The 20,731-nt window shown below is 40.6% G+C and overlaps 1 protein-coding gene across 1 annotated transcript in view; it reads right to left on the bottom strand.

Annotated features, from left to right (window-relative positions):
• The window catches only part of BLMH (bleomycin hydrolase), a 48,681-nt gene extending 33,629 nt beyond the window's left edge, over positions 1-15,052 (bottom strand). Inside the window, exons 1-6 of the mRNA XM_021703901.2 lie at positions 14,603-15,052; positions 14,087-14,284; positions 10,405-10,514; positions 9,571-9,712; positions 8,883-8,971; positions 7,311-7,403 (exon numbers count right to left, since the gene is read on the bottom strand). Coding sequence (XP_021559576.1) covers positions 7,311-7,403; positions 8,883-8,971; positions 9,571-9,712; positions 10,405-10,514; positions 14,087-14,284; positions 14,603-14,615 — 645 coding nt within the window. The 5' untranslated portion in view covers positions 14,616-15,052. The remainder of the gene's footprint in view (positions 1-7,310; positions 7,404-8,882; positions 8,972-9,570; positions 9,713-10,404; positions 10,515-14,086; positions 14,285-14,602) is intronic.
• Between the last annotated feature and the right edge of the window lie 5,679 nt (positions 15,053-20,731).

Raw genomic sequence — 20,731 nt, 5'->3', positions numbered from 1 at the left:
GAACTCATATGTGTGTCTTCATAACATGCTCACAACACCTTCTATTCTCCCTCAGGGATTTAAATCATCCCCAAGGCTTCAGCCATTTGTACTATCATCACTATCAATTTTCTAGATCATTCCCTTTCCTGAGCTCCAGAATTGCTTCCATATGCTTGAAACTCATTTCCAGTGGACAGTGCCTTGGGACTAGACACTTTAAAGCCAACGTTTCTCCTCTTCACAGGGGTCTCTGAAAATAGTTTCTCTGACTTGCGTGAACCCCAGCAACATTCCCCCAGCTACCAGACTTAAAACCTTAACCTCACTCTTTTTTTTTTTTTTTTTTAGATTTTATTTATTTGTCAGAGAGAGAGACAGAGCACAAGCAGGGGGAGCGACAGGCAGAGGGAGAAGCAGGCTCCCCACTGAGCAAGAAGCCTGATGCGGGACTCGATCCCAGGACCCTGGGATCATGACCTGAGCCGAAGGCAGCCGCTTAACCAACTGAGCCACTCAGGCACCCTTAACCTTACTCTTTAAAAAATCTTTTAATTTGAAAAAAATTTTTACACGCAATGTTACATTAGTTTCAGGTGTACAACACAGTGATTCAACACCTCTATACATTAGGCTATTATGCTCAGCCAAGTGTAGCTCCCACCTGTCACCACATATCATTATTACCATACCATTGACTCTATTCCCTACGCTGTACTTTTTATTCCCATGTCTTATTCATTCCATGACTGGACGCCTGTATTTCCCACTCCCCTTCACCCATTCTGCCCATCCCCCCAACCCCCTCCCTCTGGTGAACATTAGTTTGTTGTCTATATTTATAGGTCTGATTCTCTTTCTTCTTTGTGTTTATTCATTTCCTTAACATTATTTTTTTAATTCTGTATTGTTATGTTAATCACCATACATTACATCATTAGTTTTTGGGTTTTTTTAAAAGATTTTATTTATTTATTTGAGAGAGAGAATGAGATAGAGAGAGAGCATGAGAGGGGGTAGGGTCAGAGGGAGAAGCAGACTCCCTGCCGAGCAGGGAGCCCGATGCGGGACTTGATCCCGGGACTCCAGGATCGTGACCTGAGCCGAAGGCAGTCGCTTAACCAACTGAGCCACCCAGGCGCCCTACATCATTAGTTTTTGATGTAGTGTTCCATGATTCATTGTTTGTGCATAACACCCAGTGCTCCATGCAGAACGTGCCCTCCTCAATACCCACCACCAGGCTAACCCATCCTCCCACCACCCCCCCTTCTAGAACCCTCAGTTTGTTTTTCAGAGTCCATCGTCTCTCATGGTTCGTCTCCCCCTCCGATTTCCCCCCCTTCATTCTTCCCCTTCCTTAACATTATTTTTAATGATGAATTCTTGGCAGATAAGCTGCCAAGTCACACAGCTTTTTCCTCTAAGAGCTCTCTCAACTTCTCCCCTCTTCTCCATTTCTATTGTCACCACCCTTGTTCAGGCCTAATCAGTGCCACCTGAACTACAACATCATAACTGGTCTCCCTAACTCTCCTTCCAGCTTCACCTAATTAATCTCCTAAAGTGCAGCTTTATTTCACATTACTCCTCCAAAATTTTCCTAACTGCTCATCTCCGACTAAATTAAACTCTCATCCTAACGTTCAAAACTCTTACGATGTTATGTCCAACTTTCCACATTAGTCTAGCTTCAAGCTTCAATGTGCCTCAGGATCACTAATTTAATGCAGATTACAGGGCCCATCCCCAGAGATTCAGATTCAGTATATTTTCAGTGGGACCCAGAAATCTGTATTTTTTGATAAGCTTTTGATGATTCCAATGCACATAGATTTCCGATTCCTTTTTGAGAAATACCATTCTAGCTCCTCCCTAAGACTCTAGGTAAACTAGCCTGCTCACTGCTCATCAAATCTGCCTTGGGCATATCTAGAATGCTTTTCACTCCAAACTCACTTCATTCCAAAGCACATCTCAAATGCAACCTTCTCCAGGAAGCCTTTCTTGATCCCCCAAGGAAGATGTACCAATTCCATCTTTGGAATTAGATATGCTTGCATATCTCTTAAGACATTTACTTTACTTCACTTTGTATTACATATTTTATTCCCCTACTAAATGTAAGTTACTTAAAATGTATTCTCTGCAACTCCTCCCATATAACAGGCACGGAGAAATATTTGAATGAATGCTGTGGAGGTCCAGAATGCTTCACACAGTATGCCCCCTGGGTGCTACCATCAAAATAGAATCTTGGGCTGGTTGGATCCATGTCTGACTCAGCAAGCAATTTTGAACATTTTTTCAAGTCAAGAGTTGGGAGGATAAAAGTTTTTCATCTACTTCAAGAAGAAGAAAACATGTTCCCAGGCTTTTGTTTTTCTTTTTATAATATCCACTAACTACGATAGAAGAAATGCAGGTTTATTTTCAAAACAATTCTGATCCTCAATGGGCTAAAAAGAAAAATGTGACTTCAGATCCAATGAAGACATTTAAATGATAGTTCACAAAGTTAAGGAATAAAGGTCTTCATTACATTTGGTTTTCATGACAGATAATGATGTATAATGTATTTAGGGTTGTAAGCAAACATGATACACAATTTATCTCCATTTTAACTAAGGATTTTATATTGTTTGGAGATATGAAATTTTCATTCCTGAAGGAATTCAACTAACTTTCAGCTCCAGAATACTTAAAGGAGACTGCCTGAATTTAAATATTTAGTTCATATTACTTCAGAATTTTAACTAGTACTTATTGATTTTCCTGATTATATCTCTTTAGTAAAAAGGGAAAATAATAGGTGAACATTATCTCTTTCCTTCAAGAACCTTGAAGAACTAACCTGAGGTTAGTTCCTTATTCAGTGTCAGAGATGTCCTCCAAGGCTATTAAAAGAATAATTCCCTTTTCTCTTCCAGAATCCAAAAGAGAAGACCATACAGAAAACGTTATTTCTTCACAGCAGTGGATCTTAACCAGAATCATCTGAGAAGCTTTTAAAAGTACAGATGCCTTAATTGGACAGATGCTAAAACAAAATTAGCCAGGAAAACAGTAAGAGAAGAATGAGATAGAACTAGCCTCACAAATACTACAACATTATAAGTAGCTCCAGCAACTAAAATAGAGTTATTGGCAAATGAATAAACTAACAGAACAAAATTGAAAGCCCAGAGGCTTTAGAATGATAAAAACGACATCAAATTAAGGGGTAGAGAGAGGATGGAGAGGAAAAAATGTGGGTAAACGGGGTAGCCTTTGGGGGAAAAAAGTTAGATCCAAACCTCATACTCTATGTCAGGAAAAATTTTAAATGGATTAGAGATTCAAATATAAAAATCAAAACGCAACAAGTATTAGAAGAAAAATGGAAGAATTCTTTCATAATTAGAGAAAAGCCTTTCTAATTAAAAAACTATAAAAGATTTCAAATTTGACTTATATATAAGTAAAAAATTCTGCGTAGCAAAAAAAAAAGCATATCATACATAGATAAACAACAGACTAAGAAAAAAATGCAATTTATATCAAAAAGGGTTAAGGGGTAAGGAGTACCTAGAAATTATAAAAGAAAAGAAAAACAAGTTAAAGATACGAATAGACAGTTCACAGAAATGATGCTCAGCCCCACTCAAAGTAAGAAAATATAAATTGAAACTAGAATGAGATACTTTACCTATCAGATTGTTGATCTTTCAACTGTTTACCTATCAGATTAGTAAGTATCCAGTTGTTTGATAAATATATTGCCTTGATAAAACTAACGGGGCGGGGGGGTGGGGTGGGAGGGAAGATTCTATCAGATATTGTTGCTGATCAGAGTATAAACTGGTATAATCCCCAAAGAAGATAATTTGGCATTACATATTGAAATTACAAATGAATATTTTCTCTGACTCACAAATTCTACTTCTTTGGGGCACCTGGTTGGCTCAGTCGGTAAAATATGCAACTCTTGATCTCGGGGTCATGAGTTCAAGCCCACACTGGGTGTAGTAAAGCTTACTTTAAAAAAAATTCTACTTTGGGGCACCTAGGTGGCTCAGTTGGTTAAGTGTCCAACTCTTGATCTCAGCTCAGGTCTTGATCTCAGGGTTGTGAGTTCAAGCCCTGCACTGGGCTCCATGGAGCCTACTTAAAAAAAAAAAAAATTCTACTTCTAGAAACGTACCTACAAGTATACAAGCATATATGCAAAATGATGTATGTACAAGATTTTTTACTATATTTTTAATAGAAGCTTGAAAATAATCATAATGTCCATTACTAAGGACCAAATAAATCAGTTATGGTACATTCATAAACAGAATTCTACGCAAATATTTTTTAAAATGCAGAAACTCTTTATGTATCAATATAGAAAGGTTACCAAGACATATTAAGTTAAAAAAAAAAAACCACTATGCAGAACAATATGAGTAATATACTAACATCTCTTTAGAAAAAGGAGGAGAAAAATAATATAAATTCATATTGGATTGTAAAAAAAAAAGGTTTCTGGAGGGATAACTAACAACTAATATAATAAACTAATAAAACTGGGGGATACATGAAAACTAGAAGGATGGAGAACAGGACGGGAAGAAGACTTTTCACTGTATACTTCTTATATTTTTGATATTTAGAAAATGTTTTTTATTCAAAGATGTCTTTAAAATAAAAAATAAAAATACAGATAATTAGGCTCTGGTCTCAGGGAAACTGATCTTGCACATCTGGAGCAAGCCTAGGCCTATATTCCTGAGAGCCACTGCTATAGAATTTCTTAAGCAAATCACAGTGGCTTCCTATCTCTTCTCACGACCTTGGTAAATATTGTTTCTAGTCTTTATTCTATGTTTTGTTTTTAACAGTTTTGAGAGAATACATTAATAATCCCAAGGAGATCTGGAGGCTAAAAAAGAGTAGACGCACCGAGAAAACACTGCAATAGAGGTGACTACATGTTTCCAAAATGGATCTGTCTGGTCTGTCATCGCAACAAGCAACCTGCACTTCTCTAAATAATGCCTTTAGTACAAACACATTTCATTCAAAGCTATCTGAGCTTCATGGCTGTTGATTTAGTCATTATTTTGATGTGCCTACAGGTCTAGGCAAATCATAGGTACTAATTTGTGGCTTTAAAACTATAGCTAGACTCTTCATTACCAGAGTCAGGATCAATAAAGAGGGGTTTAGGGGACTGTAAAAATCTAAAGACCTACCACACAGAATTCTGTAGTCAACAGTTTAGGCAGAATCATTAGGTAAATAATCTTATAAAACATCCATACTCAGGACTCAGTAAGGTGGTGTTTTACTATTTTTCCGAGGTAGGAGCAGGGAAGGAAAAATATATTAAATATATCTGCCCTAATTTCTATCAGCTAATCCCAGGGTCAGGACATGGATCTTAGATCCATTTGATCCATTTGAAAGATCATTAAAACAAACAACAAAAGCCAACAGGATGCTTATGATTTGCAAGAAATATTATCTAGGCTCTTTTCCATAACTCTTTACAGAACTTTCATTCTTACTACACCCTACCATTTTACTATAATCATAAATGAAGGCAAATTATGCAGGAAATACGGCCTCAACAAGAGAGATTATTCCAAGCTGGAAGGAAGAGAACTAACACTTACTGGACAACTGTATGTGCTATGGGTGACAAAAGCTCTCCCAGCCAACTTACACCATACCTTGCATTCTTCTATTTAATTCCTTATTTGATCTCCACAAAAATCCAATGAGGAATATATTTTAAATCCCAAACTGAATCTCAGACTGGTTAAGCATATTACCCCAAATCAAAGAGCTGTAAGTGATAAAGCCAAAACTGAAATCCATGTCTAACTCCAAAGACTATTTTTTTCTACTACACTCAGATACCTTTCCTAAATAGGAATCCTTAGAAGAAAGAGGCAGATATGAGATAATTTAAATGCATTAGGAAAATGAAACCCCTGCATTCAATCCACTCAATGAATATTCAAGAAATAGGGTCGCCTGGGTGGCTCAGTCAGTAAAGTGTCCTACTCTTGGTTTTAGCTCAGGCCATGTCAGGGTTGTGAGATTGAGCCCCATGTCGGGAGAGATTCTCTCTCAAATAAATAAATAAATCTTAAAAAAAAAAAAAAAAGAAAAAGAAACAGCTACTGTGTTAAGCACTGGGCTAGACACATTATAATTGAACAGACCTGAGAGCTTAAGGAACCTGTCCCAGGTCACACACCTGTTAAATAATGAGAAGACTAGAACTCAGACAGTCTGACTCCAGGGACCATGCTCTCAACTACACTTTATTGGCTCTCTGAAATTCAAAGGAAAACACGAGTGAAGCATTAGGTTTGTCCATAGCAGTGAAAAAGTTAGGTCATTTTAATTCCATACAAACAGTTTTGAAAGGAAACTGTTAGTTGACTGGTTCCTAGTAATGGGCCCACTGGATGAAAAAGGGAAATGCTTTTTCTTTTCTCAAAGTAATTCATAGTTTTATACATATTCATCTATATTATGTATAGTCTTAAGTAATAAAGATTAACTACCTTGATAATAGCTATTACCACCTAACATTTGTTTAATGCTTTTTATGTTTTCCAAAATGTTTTTACATAATTTTAAGTGACATAACCATCAATAGCTTCCCATCTTTATTCCTACAAAATAAAGCCAAGACTCCTGGCCACTACCCAAGCTCTGCCTTTCTAGCTTTATTTGCTACCAATCACACAGAAGATGTTATGTTTCAGCTACACTATTCTCTAAGGATTCTACCTTTGTTCATGCCACTGTACATGCAATTCCCTTTGTCTGGAATGGTCTTCCCAATTATCCATCTGATAAATTCCTATTGCTTTTTAAGAGCTGGTTCAAATATCTTCCCTACAAAACCTTCAGCTCATTGAATTAGTTACTCCCTCCTCTGGAGGGAATCCTAGAGGACTAAAAAATCCTTTTTTACAAACCTGTGACATAGGATTTACCATAACTATTCATGTGTTTCTTTTTCCAAGAGATCGAATACTTTGTAGAGACTATGTCTTTCTCTTTTTTGTATCCCTAGTGCCAAAGTCCTAGCAGGTATTCAATATTTATGAAATGAATAAAAGAATGAATTATACAGAACATTAAATTGAGAATCAGATGTTAAATGCAAGTCCCATACTAAAATACAAAGTTTACAACCTCAGTTTTTTCAGCTGTAAAGTAAGTAATTTTCAATTCAATTCTACATTTACTGCAATGACTACGCTTCCTAATCAGTTTAACCGATGGAAATATTTTGAGAGCTCTTTAGAACAATCACAAAAAATCCAAATAATTGTTATTACCTCCTCCATCATGACATCTTGTGTGGCTGAGATTTCTCCTTTGGTCGCTCCACTGTGTACCAGGTTCCGTAGTCGTATACAGAATTCTCTCAACTACGACAGAAACTTATTCAGTACTCCAAATAGTTAACCCAACTTCAACTGTAAACGAGCCTGGTAGACCACTCCTAGTTCTTTTGAAGTATAACTAAGCCAAGATCCAGGGCAAAGTTCATAAAAACATGTATGTTTTTCCCCAACCAGTCCACTTAAACACATAGCTAAAAATTTTCCATAAAGGGAAAAAACATGGCTTACTCCCAAAGAATTCTAGATGGAACTGTTCCTGTTCTGCAACTGATGATACCCTCTGGGATAGTATGTGCCTGGCTATGGGGAAAACGTCTGATTCCGTAACACCTGTCACCCCTAGGAAAAGCAGGAAACTTAAGATGACTACGCCACTAAGTCACTCGAGTAGATTTTTATTTAGAATTTTACTGGTTGTTCGCTTCTCCTTCTTTACCAAATAATTATAACAATGGCTATGCCACCCCTATAGTTTTCATTTTTGTTGTTTTCAATTTTGAAAGTACCTAAGATAAAGGAGAGTCTTAAATCTAACCAAGTGCTCTAAAAAGGATCTTGCTCTCCTCTAAAATGAAATCCAAAGATATACTATTAAGGATCTTTTAACTTGTGGATAAGAATTCTGAGTTTCCTGGGTGAAAAATAACCTACTTCTAATATTGGGGAAACACATCTATAGTTGATTTAAAAATGTAATCTTTCTCCCAGGGGTGACAAATCCAATTTCAGCCTTGTAGATCAAGAGAGCAGATTCTGGCAACTCCCAGTACTCAAAAAAGATGTCTGGCTGGTAGAGCAGCATCCCTATAAGATTTATAACCCTCCTTGGGGGTGCCTGGCTGGCTTAGTCAGTAGAGGATGCAACTCTAGATCTTGGGTTTGTGAGTTCAAGCTCCACACTGGGTGTAGAGTTTACTCAAAAAAATAAATTAATTAATTAATTTAAAAAAAATATATATATATATATATATACATATATATATCCTGCCTTGGGAAAATGGGTTATGTAGAGAAAGAGAATGATTCACTAAGATAATTGAAGCAATAAAAAGCAGTTCAGTGACCACAACAAATCTTTAGTGGGTGGATAAACTACACTGATGTGGTCTGGGGATGCCTCAGAACTCTGCATACTCTTTAAGGAAGTCTCACAAATAGTTCTCTCTGGTTTTACTAGAACATAAAGCTCTCCCAGCCAACTTCCACTAGAATCCAATGGGCTTACGGCCCATTTTAAGCATGGGACTCTCTTTCCTCAGTACACATAAGAAAACATTTAAATCAATAGAAATAAAAGCAGAAGGTTTTTAAAAAGAAAAAAACCTCTAATCTCAATTATTTTTAAAGTTAATACGTAACTACATTGCCTTTGATAGACACTGAGTAGCTACCTTGTACATAAACTGTGTACACTGAAATGCCCAGGAATCCCCCTGGAAAATTAGTTAAGAGTTTTAAGGTAAGTATACTAAATTCAATCCCACCCTGCTCCATATGTTGCACCTTGTGATTCAGAATATCATTCATCCTTCTGGTTGCCTCTGTCGTATAAGATTCAGGGAAGCACTTCTTAGGGACGACACCATATTTTTCTAAAAGAAAACACATTTTGGTGTTCAATAAGGTAAAAGCATACTCCAGCACTAGAAACTGTGGCAAAAATAGCTATTGCTTTAAAGAACAGGCCGTATTTTGCTGGTCTAAGTCAGAAAACTTAACAACCTTATGCTTCATATTAATAAACAGGTCATTTAATCTGTATATTTATCAATATATCTAAGAGTGAATTCCATTCTTTTTATCTATAATACTTTGTAAAGTGCTCAGCATGATGAAGTTTTCCCAAAAGACACTTTTTTGGACGAGGATATTTTTAAACAGTTGCAGTTTCAATATGTGTCTTGATTACATTAATGGAAAAGAGATAAGCTTTTTCATAAAAAGTTAGTTCTATTTAATACAACCGCTTCTTTTCCAACCAACTCTTCACAGTAGCTATCTCCTTACCTCTCATTTAAGAAAGGTACTTAAAAGGTGAGAGTGTGAGATAAAGGTTCTTAGAGCTAACTGTATACCCTTCTGGGAGACTAATTCTACTCGGTATATAACCACCAAAGAAATGGCCCATGCCCAACTACAAAGCCTTGCTTGAGCATGCTGAGTTTCAGTTCCATTACAGAAAGGCTCTTACCAACAATATTGACAAGCATATCCCATTGTCCACCATCATTTGCAGGATTCATAAGCAAATACTGCACCAGCCTACCATCCTCAGGCTCCTTTTTCTGGGCTGTGTCCACAAAAGCATTTAAGAAGAAATAACAACGTTCAACCTAGATAAGAGAAGTTAAATAAAATTAAAGGGACAGAGAGCTAATACTTTTATTGGCATTAGCAACACAACAGGAGTCTTGGGCCTACCACAGACCCACCATAGTAGGTATTTTTAAACTAAAGTTGCTAATTAAATATCAGTATCTGGCTTCATAAGAATATTTAAAGTTTCTTCTTATATTTCTGTAGATACATTCCAGTAGTTTATCCAAAACAATGCACTGATTTTGAAACAAAATCTGATATTTAGAGTCTTAATCAGTAAACATTTAATGAACTCTTATATGATGTACATTTTAAAAATTAAAAAATGAAATAAAATTATTTACTGTTTTTCAAACAAGTACTACCCAGAGATGGGAAATTAGGTCCTAGAAAGACCAAGTAACCTAAATAAAGATGGTAAAAGGAGAAATTATTAAAAACAAAATAAAAAATTTTAAATAAGTTAAGAAACAAAGATGCAGTAGGTGAGTCAGTAAGTAGACTTATTCCATTGCAAAAAGTAGCCACCTACCAACCAAAAGCAGTTCTGCCTTTGAAGAGTCAACCTTTGATACTTTGGAAATCAGAATAAGTGGTGTCCCGCCTATAATGGAAGGCAAATTACAACTGGAAAAGCAAGAAGTGAAGAGATCGTCCCTACCAAGGTTGATACTGAAACGATAATCTTGCAAGATCAGTCCCCTACCTTGTCCCAGAAAAAGAGATAAGATTGACTAAACTCAAATTCTTCAATATTTAATTTTTTCATGAATGGAAGTCTCATAACATTCAGACAAGAAAAGATCCAGCATCGCCCTGAAACAAGAAAGCAAACCAAGAAATTAGACTGAGTGTTCACATAGATTACATTGACCTATCCCTGTTTCCCAAAACTGAATGCATGACAAGATCTTGAACAATTTAAAACTAAATCAGAAAGAACAGAAGATTAAAACAACAACAAAACAAGAAAGGTAGGACTTAGTATTTGAAATATATATGCAAAGGCTTAATATCCTTAACATATGAAAAAAACTTTTTACATATCATTTAAAGAATCCAATACAAATCACCTAAGAAAATCACATTAGAAAAAGAAATATTGCTAGAAAGACATGAGCAGAGATCATGAATAGATAATTTAATGGCCAAAAAAATTACAAATGGCAAAGAAACATTTTTTGAAGTTCATCATAAGACACCTGTTAGATGGGGATACATTATTTTTTAACTGATTATGCCCAGTATTGGGATGGATTTGGGAAATAGCATTATTATACAGTCTGGATAGAGGTCTAAACAGGTACAAAAGATCTGAGAGCAATTTGGCAATATATGACAAAAGCTTTAAAAAGACCCTACCCTTTAATCTGGAAGATATAGTGTATGCTTCAACATAAGATGACCCTAATATAAGTCATTCCCCATTCTCCCATAGAGAATTCAAAAGAAAAAGTTGTTGGGATGCCTGGCTGGCTCAATCAGTAGAGAATGAGATTCTTGATCTCAAGGTTGTAAGTCCCAGCCCCACATTGGGTGTAGAGATTACTTAAAAAATTAAATCTTTAGGGGCGCCTGGGTGGCTTAGTTGGTTAGGTATCCGACTCTTGATTTTGGCTCAGACCATGATCTCACTGTGATACAGCCCCACACTGGGCTCTGCACTGGGTGTGGAGCCTGCTTGGGGTTCTCTCTCTCCCTCTCCCTCTGCCCCCCCATGGCCCCCCTCTCCCGCACACAGGTGCACTCTCTCTCTCTCAAAAATAAATAAAATAAAATCGTTAGAAAAAAAAAGAAAAAGTTTTTTAGCTAACTGGATCGTCAGGCATTGAAAAATATAGATTAAATAGTAAACGTCCACCTACAACATTTAGTAATTTAAATACATAGATATTTAAAATCATGTTAACATTAATAAATTGATACAGCATTGTTTTTTCCACTTTCACATATGTCATTTTCACACTGATTCACTCTTCACTTGCATCTTGGTATCAGTGCTTTTGCCATCATTAGACCCACTCTTACAATCAGAACACATCATCTTTCTTCCATCTAGTATGTTTGAGTCACAGCAATGTTTCGAATTCATGCATGATGCTGATGCTGTCCCTGAAAACTGTATCCCAGTGTCAATTTTACAATCATATTCTTCACTTGTCGAGTAAGCAGATAATCACAAACTCTACAATGTCACCATTGCCTGTACTGATTTAAGTGATCTTTAGCCTATTTATAATGATACCCAACATTTCCATGTGAGGTCCTGTCCTAGGAATATACTATGTTCAAATTTTTCACCTTTTTAAAAAACTGATTCAATCAAATGATCTCTATAAACATCCCAAACTAGCACAGATTGAGGTCATTTCAGAGTAAAGTGCTTGCCAAATTGTATTTTACTTCAAAATGAATTAACCAAGAGTGCTCATTATGAGGATCTTTGTAGGCCTCAAACAAAGTGTAACTCTCTCTTTCCTAAAGGAAAATTCAGAGGGAAAAACCTTGACTTTTATTTCGGCATAACTTCCTTACTGCTATGAACTTATGTTCATGCTATATGGGTAAGTGAAAAAGGCAGATAGGTTACCTAACAATACGTAAGGTATCCACCTATATTAAACACACACACACACACACACAGAATAAAGACCTGACAGAAAAAATATATACTGTTCGTATTTTGCAAATATTCTACATTGAAGAACAGTAATTTTGTGGGGCACCTGGTGGCTCAGTCAGTTAGGTGGCTGCCTCTTGATTTTGACTCAGGTCATGATCTCAGGGTCCTGGGATCGAGCCCATGGTAGGCTCCACACTCAAAGGGGAGTCTGCTTGAGGATTCTATCTCCCTCTCCTTCTCCCCTCCCCCTGCCTGTGAGCCCCCAGAAATAAATAAATCTTTTAAAAAAAAAATACCAATTTTGTAACAAGAAAAAACAATTAAAAATAAGTAACTATAGTGGTTTTTGAAAGTCACTAATGACTGAGCTCATCTTTACCTTGGGTTTGTCTGGATGCCACCTCTCTCACATAAATTATTTCCCGGTAAAGAAAATCTGGATGAGCTGTTAATGTGAAAACTACACCAAAATAAACTCCATAGCTCATGTGCTATTTGTATCTGCTGTAAATAAAAGTGATACTACAGAATATATAAGGCCTGATCTATTCCAGAGGCACATTTCCAGGCTTTTCCCTAAGAGGTCACTGCAATCTGAACTGTGTAGGACCACTGTGACATTACTAACTGGATCATTTGTAGCCTGACAGTCCACACTATCCCAAGCACTTCCTACTATGGCAAAACAGTAATTACGGCAAAGTCATAGCTTTTTTTTCTTAACATTTAAAAATCAATTTTATTGAGGTATAATTTACATACAATAAAATATATCCATATGAAATGTACACTTTGAATTCTGACTGGCTCTCAGCAAGGACTGATTGCTTTCTGTCAAAATAGACTGGGAGTAGGGCACCTGGGTGGCTCAGTCGGTTAAGTGTCTAACTTCAGCTCAGGTCATGATCCAAGGGTTCTGGGACTGAGCCCCACATTGCACGCCCTGCTGAGTGGGGAGTCTGCTTCCCCCTCTCCCACTCCCCCCGCTTGTGTTCTCTCTCTCTCAAATAAATAAAATATTTAAAAAAAAATAGACTGGGAATAGTTTTTAAATGGATACACTTTAAAAAGTTCTTTTAGTACAATTTTGATATAAGAATAACCAGTTTGCACCAGTGTCAGAAAAACAGCTACAGTGAAAGACTGGTTATCCAGGAATCTTTCACTGTAGCTGTTTTTCTGACAGTGGTGCTAGACACCAAAACAAGAGCTCTTGACCAGTAAGGCATGAGAACTGAGTATTTTTCTATATTACAAACTGGTCTATTAGCAGGAAGTGAGCCCATTAGCATATCTGCTCAAACTGCAACCAAAAAGCCTACTTAAAAATAACATTTGATGATATTTTGATACAATTAAATTGTGTCTTTTCCACAGCCTGTATGGCCTTCAGGGCAAGAACATCTTGGGGAGTTTCTAGAGCATGAGCATTTTTGCATGGTTCATTTTGTACCAAGAACACATATCTCCAAGACACCGGGCTACCGTCACCTAACTTCAGGACAGAATATAGTGAATTACATTCAAACAGATGACCACGGACTTGACACTTAAGTGCTCAAAGCAGATACACTATCAAGGCACAGAGGACCAAAACAAGTCACAAGGTAATGTCCTTGGACCTGCCTTTCCCTGTGCCTGTTCTCTGGAAATTTACTTCAAGTTCCTTCAACACAAACTTCTACTCAAGACCACTCTTAAGACATCAAAATGGGGCACTGTCAGGAAGGTCAACAGAAGTGTGCAAGGAGTTGTAAGACCTCACCTGAGCTCTTCTGGTTGGTGACTGGCTTGCCTTCCTGAGTCACAGCGTGCTGGAACACATGCTGAGCACCCTGTACCGTGGCCCTCTTCAAGCAGATGTCCAGCAGGTCGTGGGTGGTCCCGACATTCTGGGCAAGTACGAACTGAGGGTCGGAATTCAGTTTCTGAATCAGAGCAGCTACCTTCTCCGAATTCAGTCCTGTTGGAAGACCAAATGGTATTTATAACACCAAAAGGAGGCTGAAGAGGGCTGATCCGAGACTCCCACTGCTTGGCTCTAACTTCGGAAGACCGAGCAGCCAGAGGTGACCCTTGCGGCGGCGAAGCGCTTTACCGGCGACCTCCCGCAAGGGCCGTCTCCCTCCAACACCGCTCCAGCCCGCCCAGAAAGCTCCATTCCCGCCATCGCCCCCGGTCCCAGGCCCGGTTCCCCCCGCCGCCGGGCCTCCGGGGCCCAGCCGAGCACCCCCCAGAGAGGACCCCGGTAGGGCCTCGGCGGGGAAGAGCGGCGCCTCACCCGCGTTGTTCATGGTGGCCACACCGCCCGGCTGGGGAACGGTAGTTTCGGGGTTCTCAGTGGGGAGCACCGGGGTTACACCGCAGCTCGCTGCCTCAGATGCCGGACCTGCCGCTCGCAGCCCGAGCGCCGGAAAGGGGGAACCGGCTCGGTGGCGGCGGAGGGCTGAGGCCCGGGGAAACGGGGTCCGCGGAGGGACAAAACTCCCCCTCGCGTTGCTGAGTCAGCGCCGTGTGGGCTGGCCCCGCCCGGGGGAGGGCCGACCGGGCGGGCTCACCACGCGCCGCCGCCCGCCGGCGCCCCCTCCCTACCTCCGCGCCGCCCGCACTGGGCCCACGCGCCGCCGGCCGCCTGGCCCGCTGGGCTGCCGCTTCCGAGCTGCCGGGGTGGCCGAGCGGTTCCGCGCCGGGCCCAGAGCCCGAATACTCTGACCTTGGGGACTGGACCCAGCAAGCCTTTCCAGGAGCCTAAAGGACGTTCGAGGCAGTGGGCGGAGCTGACGGGCTGCATTATTAAGCGTAGGCTTAGGATGGGTTGATCGACACAAACACACACACACACACACACACACACACGCTTAGGAAGGGTTGATTGTCTCTCACACACACACGCTTAGGATGGGTTGATCCACACACACACACACACACACACACACACACACACACACACTTCCCAAAGGCTCTTCCTATGGGCATCCTTTGCTGACCATTCACTGCATTTTCGATGGCAACTTGTTGCTTGGATTCCAGTCAAAACCAAGTTCCTGTATTTGAGGGAGAATTGGAACCAAGCTCTTTCGCACCCACTCAGAAGCTACTACCACGGTTCTACAAATACACATCTGCTCATTTCAAGGAAACTACCCATTCTGGGCTTCACGGAGTCAGAGAGCGTTTCCTGCTTAGCCCAGCATGTACTGTGGGCTTAACTAAGGGGAATGACGGAGGTCAGTCCGACGCATCAACACTGTATTGCCTGCAAATGAGCACCCCTATCCTGTCCACGGGCTTTTAGGATGAGTCAGTTGTTTTAGAAGGTTTTGACATTTCGAAGCCCCTTTTTTTATATTGTTTTTCGTGCTCTGAAACCTCAACCTTTAATGAGATGTTGGGATGGGGCCCACAGATGATAAAGCAAATACAAATATATCTGCCTTATTGAAAATCCTTTCTGCAACTCAGAACAATGAGAGTCTATTGTGGGACCCGGAACCTAGGTCCTAGATTGAAAATCATCGCTGGTTCTAAGGTACCCTATTATCTGGAAAATTCCACACTCAGAAACTAGTTATTTGAGAAAGCACAATCTCTATGTCTCTACAGAGACCTAGCCAAAGTTTGGGGATATGACATAACTATCTCCAACAGGGCTCATCTACTGTCCTATTTTGAGATTTTTTTTTAAGATTTTATTTATTTATTTGAGAGTGAGAGAGAGCATGAGCAGGCTGAGGGGCAGACGGAGAAGTAGACTTCCGGCTGAGCAGGGAGCCGGATGCAGGACTCCATCCTGGGACTCCAGGATCATGACCTGAGTCGAAGGCAGATGCTTAACCGACTGAGCCACCCAGGTGCCCTCTATTTTGAGATTCTTCTGATGTCTGAAGAAAAGGAACAGGCTGATATTATGCTGAAAAAAATCATTGGTCCTTCACAAAATGATGTCTCGCCATCCTGCCCAATTCAACTTATAAAATTGTATCCAATATCTTCCATGTACCAGGTACAGAGCAAGCTGCTGATGATAGAGAGACCAACAAAGCTTAAGCTTGCCCTTAAGAAACTCACAATGCAGTGGGGAGGATGCAAAATAACTTTTAGACAATCTATACTAGCATACCAGTCGTACTGTAGATCCAGGGAGGAGAGAAGCACTAATTAGGGCCAGAAGTGCCCGAAAAAAGAGATGACAAGTGAGCATAATCTTAGAGTAGATGGGATTTTATAAGGCAAAAATGAACAAACAAACAAACAAAAACAGAGGAAGGGCACAGAAGGCGCCAGCAAAGGTACAGAGCATTAAAGCACATGGCAAAACCATGTTGAAGAAACTGTGCATCATAGTCTGATGTGGTTCAGAGCAAGGAAGGTGTTGAGATCAGGAGCAAGGTACAGAACTGGAAAGATAGGTTTGGTCGGGATATGAAGGGTTTTATATGCCATGCCCCAGCATCTGTAGTTTATCCTATGATTAATTAGAAGAATCGGTTTTTAAACAAAGAAGCAGTATGCTCAACTCTGTGTAAAGAAAGAAACCCAATGAGGAGGGTGACTTAGAGGGAAGAGATTCTGGAGTTAGAGAAACTAGTTAGGAGGCTGTTCCGGTAGTGCCTTTGGGAGATGATCCTTAAACTGAGGAAAGGGAAAGGGGCGCCTGGGTGGCTCAGTCGTTAAGCGTCTGCCTTCGGCTCAGGTCATGGTCCCAGGGTCCTGGGATCGAGCCCCGCATCGGGTTCCCTGCTCCGCGGGAAGCCTGCTTCTCCCTCTCCCTCTCCCCTTGCTTGTGTTCCCTCTCTCGCTGTATCTCTCTCTGTCAAATAAATAAAATCTTTAAAAAAAAAAAAAAACTGAGGAAAGGGAAAAGACACAGATAATCTGGAAAGTTTTCAGTTGAATGAGAAGCTGGATGGTGGTGTCATTACCCCAGAGAGGGAATACAGAAAAATAGATATTTGGGAGTATGTAAGCAAGCAGATAATGAGTTCAGTTCGGGCCTTGGCAAGTTTGGGGCACCCACAGGACCCCCAAGAACAAAAGTACAGGAGATAAATGAAAAGATGTCCAGAGATTAAGTAAGACACGCCAGTCTTAGAACCATGAGAGTCAATGAGGTTGCAGAGGGAAGGAGAGTAAAGCAAAAAAGGAATGAGGACTGAGGGTAATACCCTGGGTGGCAGCATGCAGCTTTATAGGGTGTTCGAGGCACAAGGGTGCCAGGCTGATTGGGGTGAATAGGACCTGAAGCCTAGTCCAAGCTCTACTTGACAAGCCACACCCCCCTGGCCCAGGGCTGTGCTCAGAGTATGGTGCATCTTTTACTGTTTATTACAAGGAAGCCATATGGAGATACCATTAACTCTAGAAACAGCAACATTTAAGAAACGGGTGAAGACAGAGGAGACTGCAGGAAAGGACAGAAAGAGCAGACAGAGAGGTAGGAGAAGACATGAAGTGTTATGTCTTGGAATCCAAGAAGGCAAGGAGAAGATGGTGAAGCAGACTGAAAGCTTCAGGAAAGTTTGCCAACTGGATCAGAGGTGAGCTGAGAGAGAGCAGCTTTAGTGGAAGAGTGCAGTGGGCAGGAGCCACATTGCGGGAAGCTGAGAGGGAAGAACTATCAAGGAAGCTCTTTGGGGAGAAAGGAAAAGTTATGTTTGCTTTGAGGACGAAAGGCAGGAACCAGTAGCGATGCCAGATGCCAGAGGGTATAATGGCTAGAATAAGAGCCCAGGAAAAGAGGAGGGACGGACTCACTGGGGAAGGTGGAGGGGCCAGTTTTGCGGCCAGTGCCACCCTCTTCATGCCAGTGAATACATTTCCCCACCCCATGTCCAGAGATTCCTATCATCGCTTTACCAGGTCTCCTACTTGGCCTTCGTGGTCAGGGTGGCACCCTTAGTGCTAGCTTTCCATCCAGCAACTCACACCCATGTGTGCAGCCCCCGTGTGAGCACAGAGACAAAGTGTGGAAGAAAACTGGTTTCCCAGGGGGCTCACCCCAAATGACCCATCCAGAAAGACGTCTCCCCAAGAATAGAATTCTTAGGACCTACCCCTCTAACTCCATCCAGAAGAGGTGTTGTTGGGCCCAGTGACACCTCATAGAACAAAGCAACCAGAAACAATTCTAGTATGAAGTCCCCAATATTAGCAAAGGAAGTCTTTATAAATCCTGGAAGTGGTGCCACCTGCCATTGCAGATGTGCTGAGTGCCTGTTGCTTCCATGGGCTCCCCCCAGTTAAGGCAAACAGGACCAGTCTCAAGGAAATCTGCATCCTGGCTCCCCATTCTGTGCTGTCCACCAGTCTTCGACATGTGTTGGTCACCTGCTTCTACTTTGATGGAAAAGACCAGATTTTTGTGTTGGATGGAATTCTGGATTAGGATGTAACCCAAGTATTCTACTTTTAAATGTTGCCCTAGTTGAACCCTCCTACACTGTTGGTGGGAATGCAAGCTGGTACAGCCACTCTGGAAAACAGTATGGAGGTTCCTCAAAAAGTTGAAAATAGAGCTACCGTATGACCCAGCAATTGCACTACTGGGTATTCACCCCAAAGATACAAATGTAGTGATCTGAAGGGGCACCTGCTCCCAGATGTTTATAGGAGCAATGTCCACAATAGCCAAACTATGGAAAAAGCCCAGATGTCCATCGACAGAAGAATGGATCAAGAAAGTGTGACACACACACACACACACACACACACACACACACACACACACAATGGAATATTATGCAGCCATCAAAAAATGAAATCTTGCCATTTGCAACGACGTGGATGGAACTAGAGGGTATTATGCTAAGCGAGATAAGTCATTCAGAGAAAGACAATTACCATATGATCTCACTGATACGTGGAATTTAAGAAACAAAACAGAGGATCATAGGGGAAGAAAGGAAAAAATAAAACAAGACAAAACCAGAGAGGGAGACAAACCATAAGAGACTCTTAATCATAGGAAACAAACTGAGGGTTGCTAGAGGGGAGGGGGGTGGAGGGATGGGGTAACTGGTGATGGACATTAAGGAGGGCACGTGATGTAATGAGCACTGGGTGTTATTAAGACTGATGAATCACAGACCTGTACCTGTGAAACCAGTAATACATTATATGCTAATTAATTGAACTGAAATTTTAAAAATAAATTAAAATAATCATAAATAAATGTTGCCCTAGTTAACACTGAGATTTACTTTGATCAGAAAGCCTTTTGATAGTTCACCAAACCTGACAGTAAGCTTCTGAAGTCACATATTGGTGCTCTGCTGGGCCAAATTCAGCTCTTAGATGTATTGCTTGGCATGCATGGTGTTTTGAAATGTTTGAGCCAATATTTAGAATTGGGAGGTTTTGTATACAAATCTGGGCCACTGGCTTCTTTTGAAAATATTGTTTCCCCACGATAGTCATTTCTCTATCAAAAGTGAAAAAAAAAAGTGAAAGGGGGGCGCCTGGGTGGCTCAGTCATTAAGCGTCTGCCTTTGGCTCAGGTTATGATCCCAGGGTCCTGGGATCGAGCTCCGCATCGGGCTCCCTGCTCGGCGGGAAGCCTGCTTCTCCCTCTCCCACTCCCCCTGCTTGTGTTCCCTCTCTCGCTGTCTCTCTCTCTCTGTCAAATAAATAAATAAAATCTTTAAAAAAAAAAAAGTGAAGGGAGCCCATATAATTTTCTTTATATCAAGCTTGCTTCACTCATTTACCTTTTTTTTAAAAAAGATTTTATTTATTTATTTGAGAGAGAGAGAATGAGAGAGGGGAGGGTCAGAGGGAGAAGCAGACTCCCTGCCGAGCAGGGAGCCCGACGCGGGACTCGATCCCGGGACTCCAGGATCATGACCTGAGCCGAAGGCAGTTGCTTAAGCAACTGAGCCACCCAGGCGCCCACTCATTTACATTTATTACATTTATTTATATTTTAGTTTTTCATCCCCTGATTTCGGGTGACCTAGGTGCAGTTTGGGAGGACTACTTCTCTCCTTCTACACCCCTCCCTACCCTTAACCCCCAAATTCCTGCCTCCCCAAATGAGTAAAATCAGCAGGAGCTGACTCGGATAAGGCTTTCAGATACTGAATCTTGGGACTGTTGGGGACCACAGGAACCCATATCCCTTCACTACACTTTTCCTCCAGATGTACCCATCTGAGTATAGGTAACTGACAATTCAGGACTTCTACCTTCCCCGCCTTTCCTAAACTCCATGTAGGCTTAATCCAATCCTGCTACCCCTCCTTCAGATTCAAAGTGTTTGACATATTTGACATCAGTTGTAAATCATGTCCGAGGTTTTTTTTTTTTTTTTTTGGAAACATTGTCCATGTTCTAGAACAACATTGTTATATCAGCAATATTATTCCTTCCTCTGGATATGACGTTTCTGTCACTCACTCGCTGTTCTGGATGC

Source organism: Neomonachus schauinslandi, chromosome 15 (genome assembly GCF_002201575.2).
Source record: "Neomonachus schauinslandi chromosome 15, ASM220157v2, whole genome shotgun sequence".
Lineage (NCBI taxonomy): Eukaryota > Metazoa > Chordata > Mammalia > Carnivora > Phocidae > Neomonachus > Neomonachus schauinslandi.
This window is presented reverse-complemented; position numbering and strand designations above follow the sequence as displayed.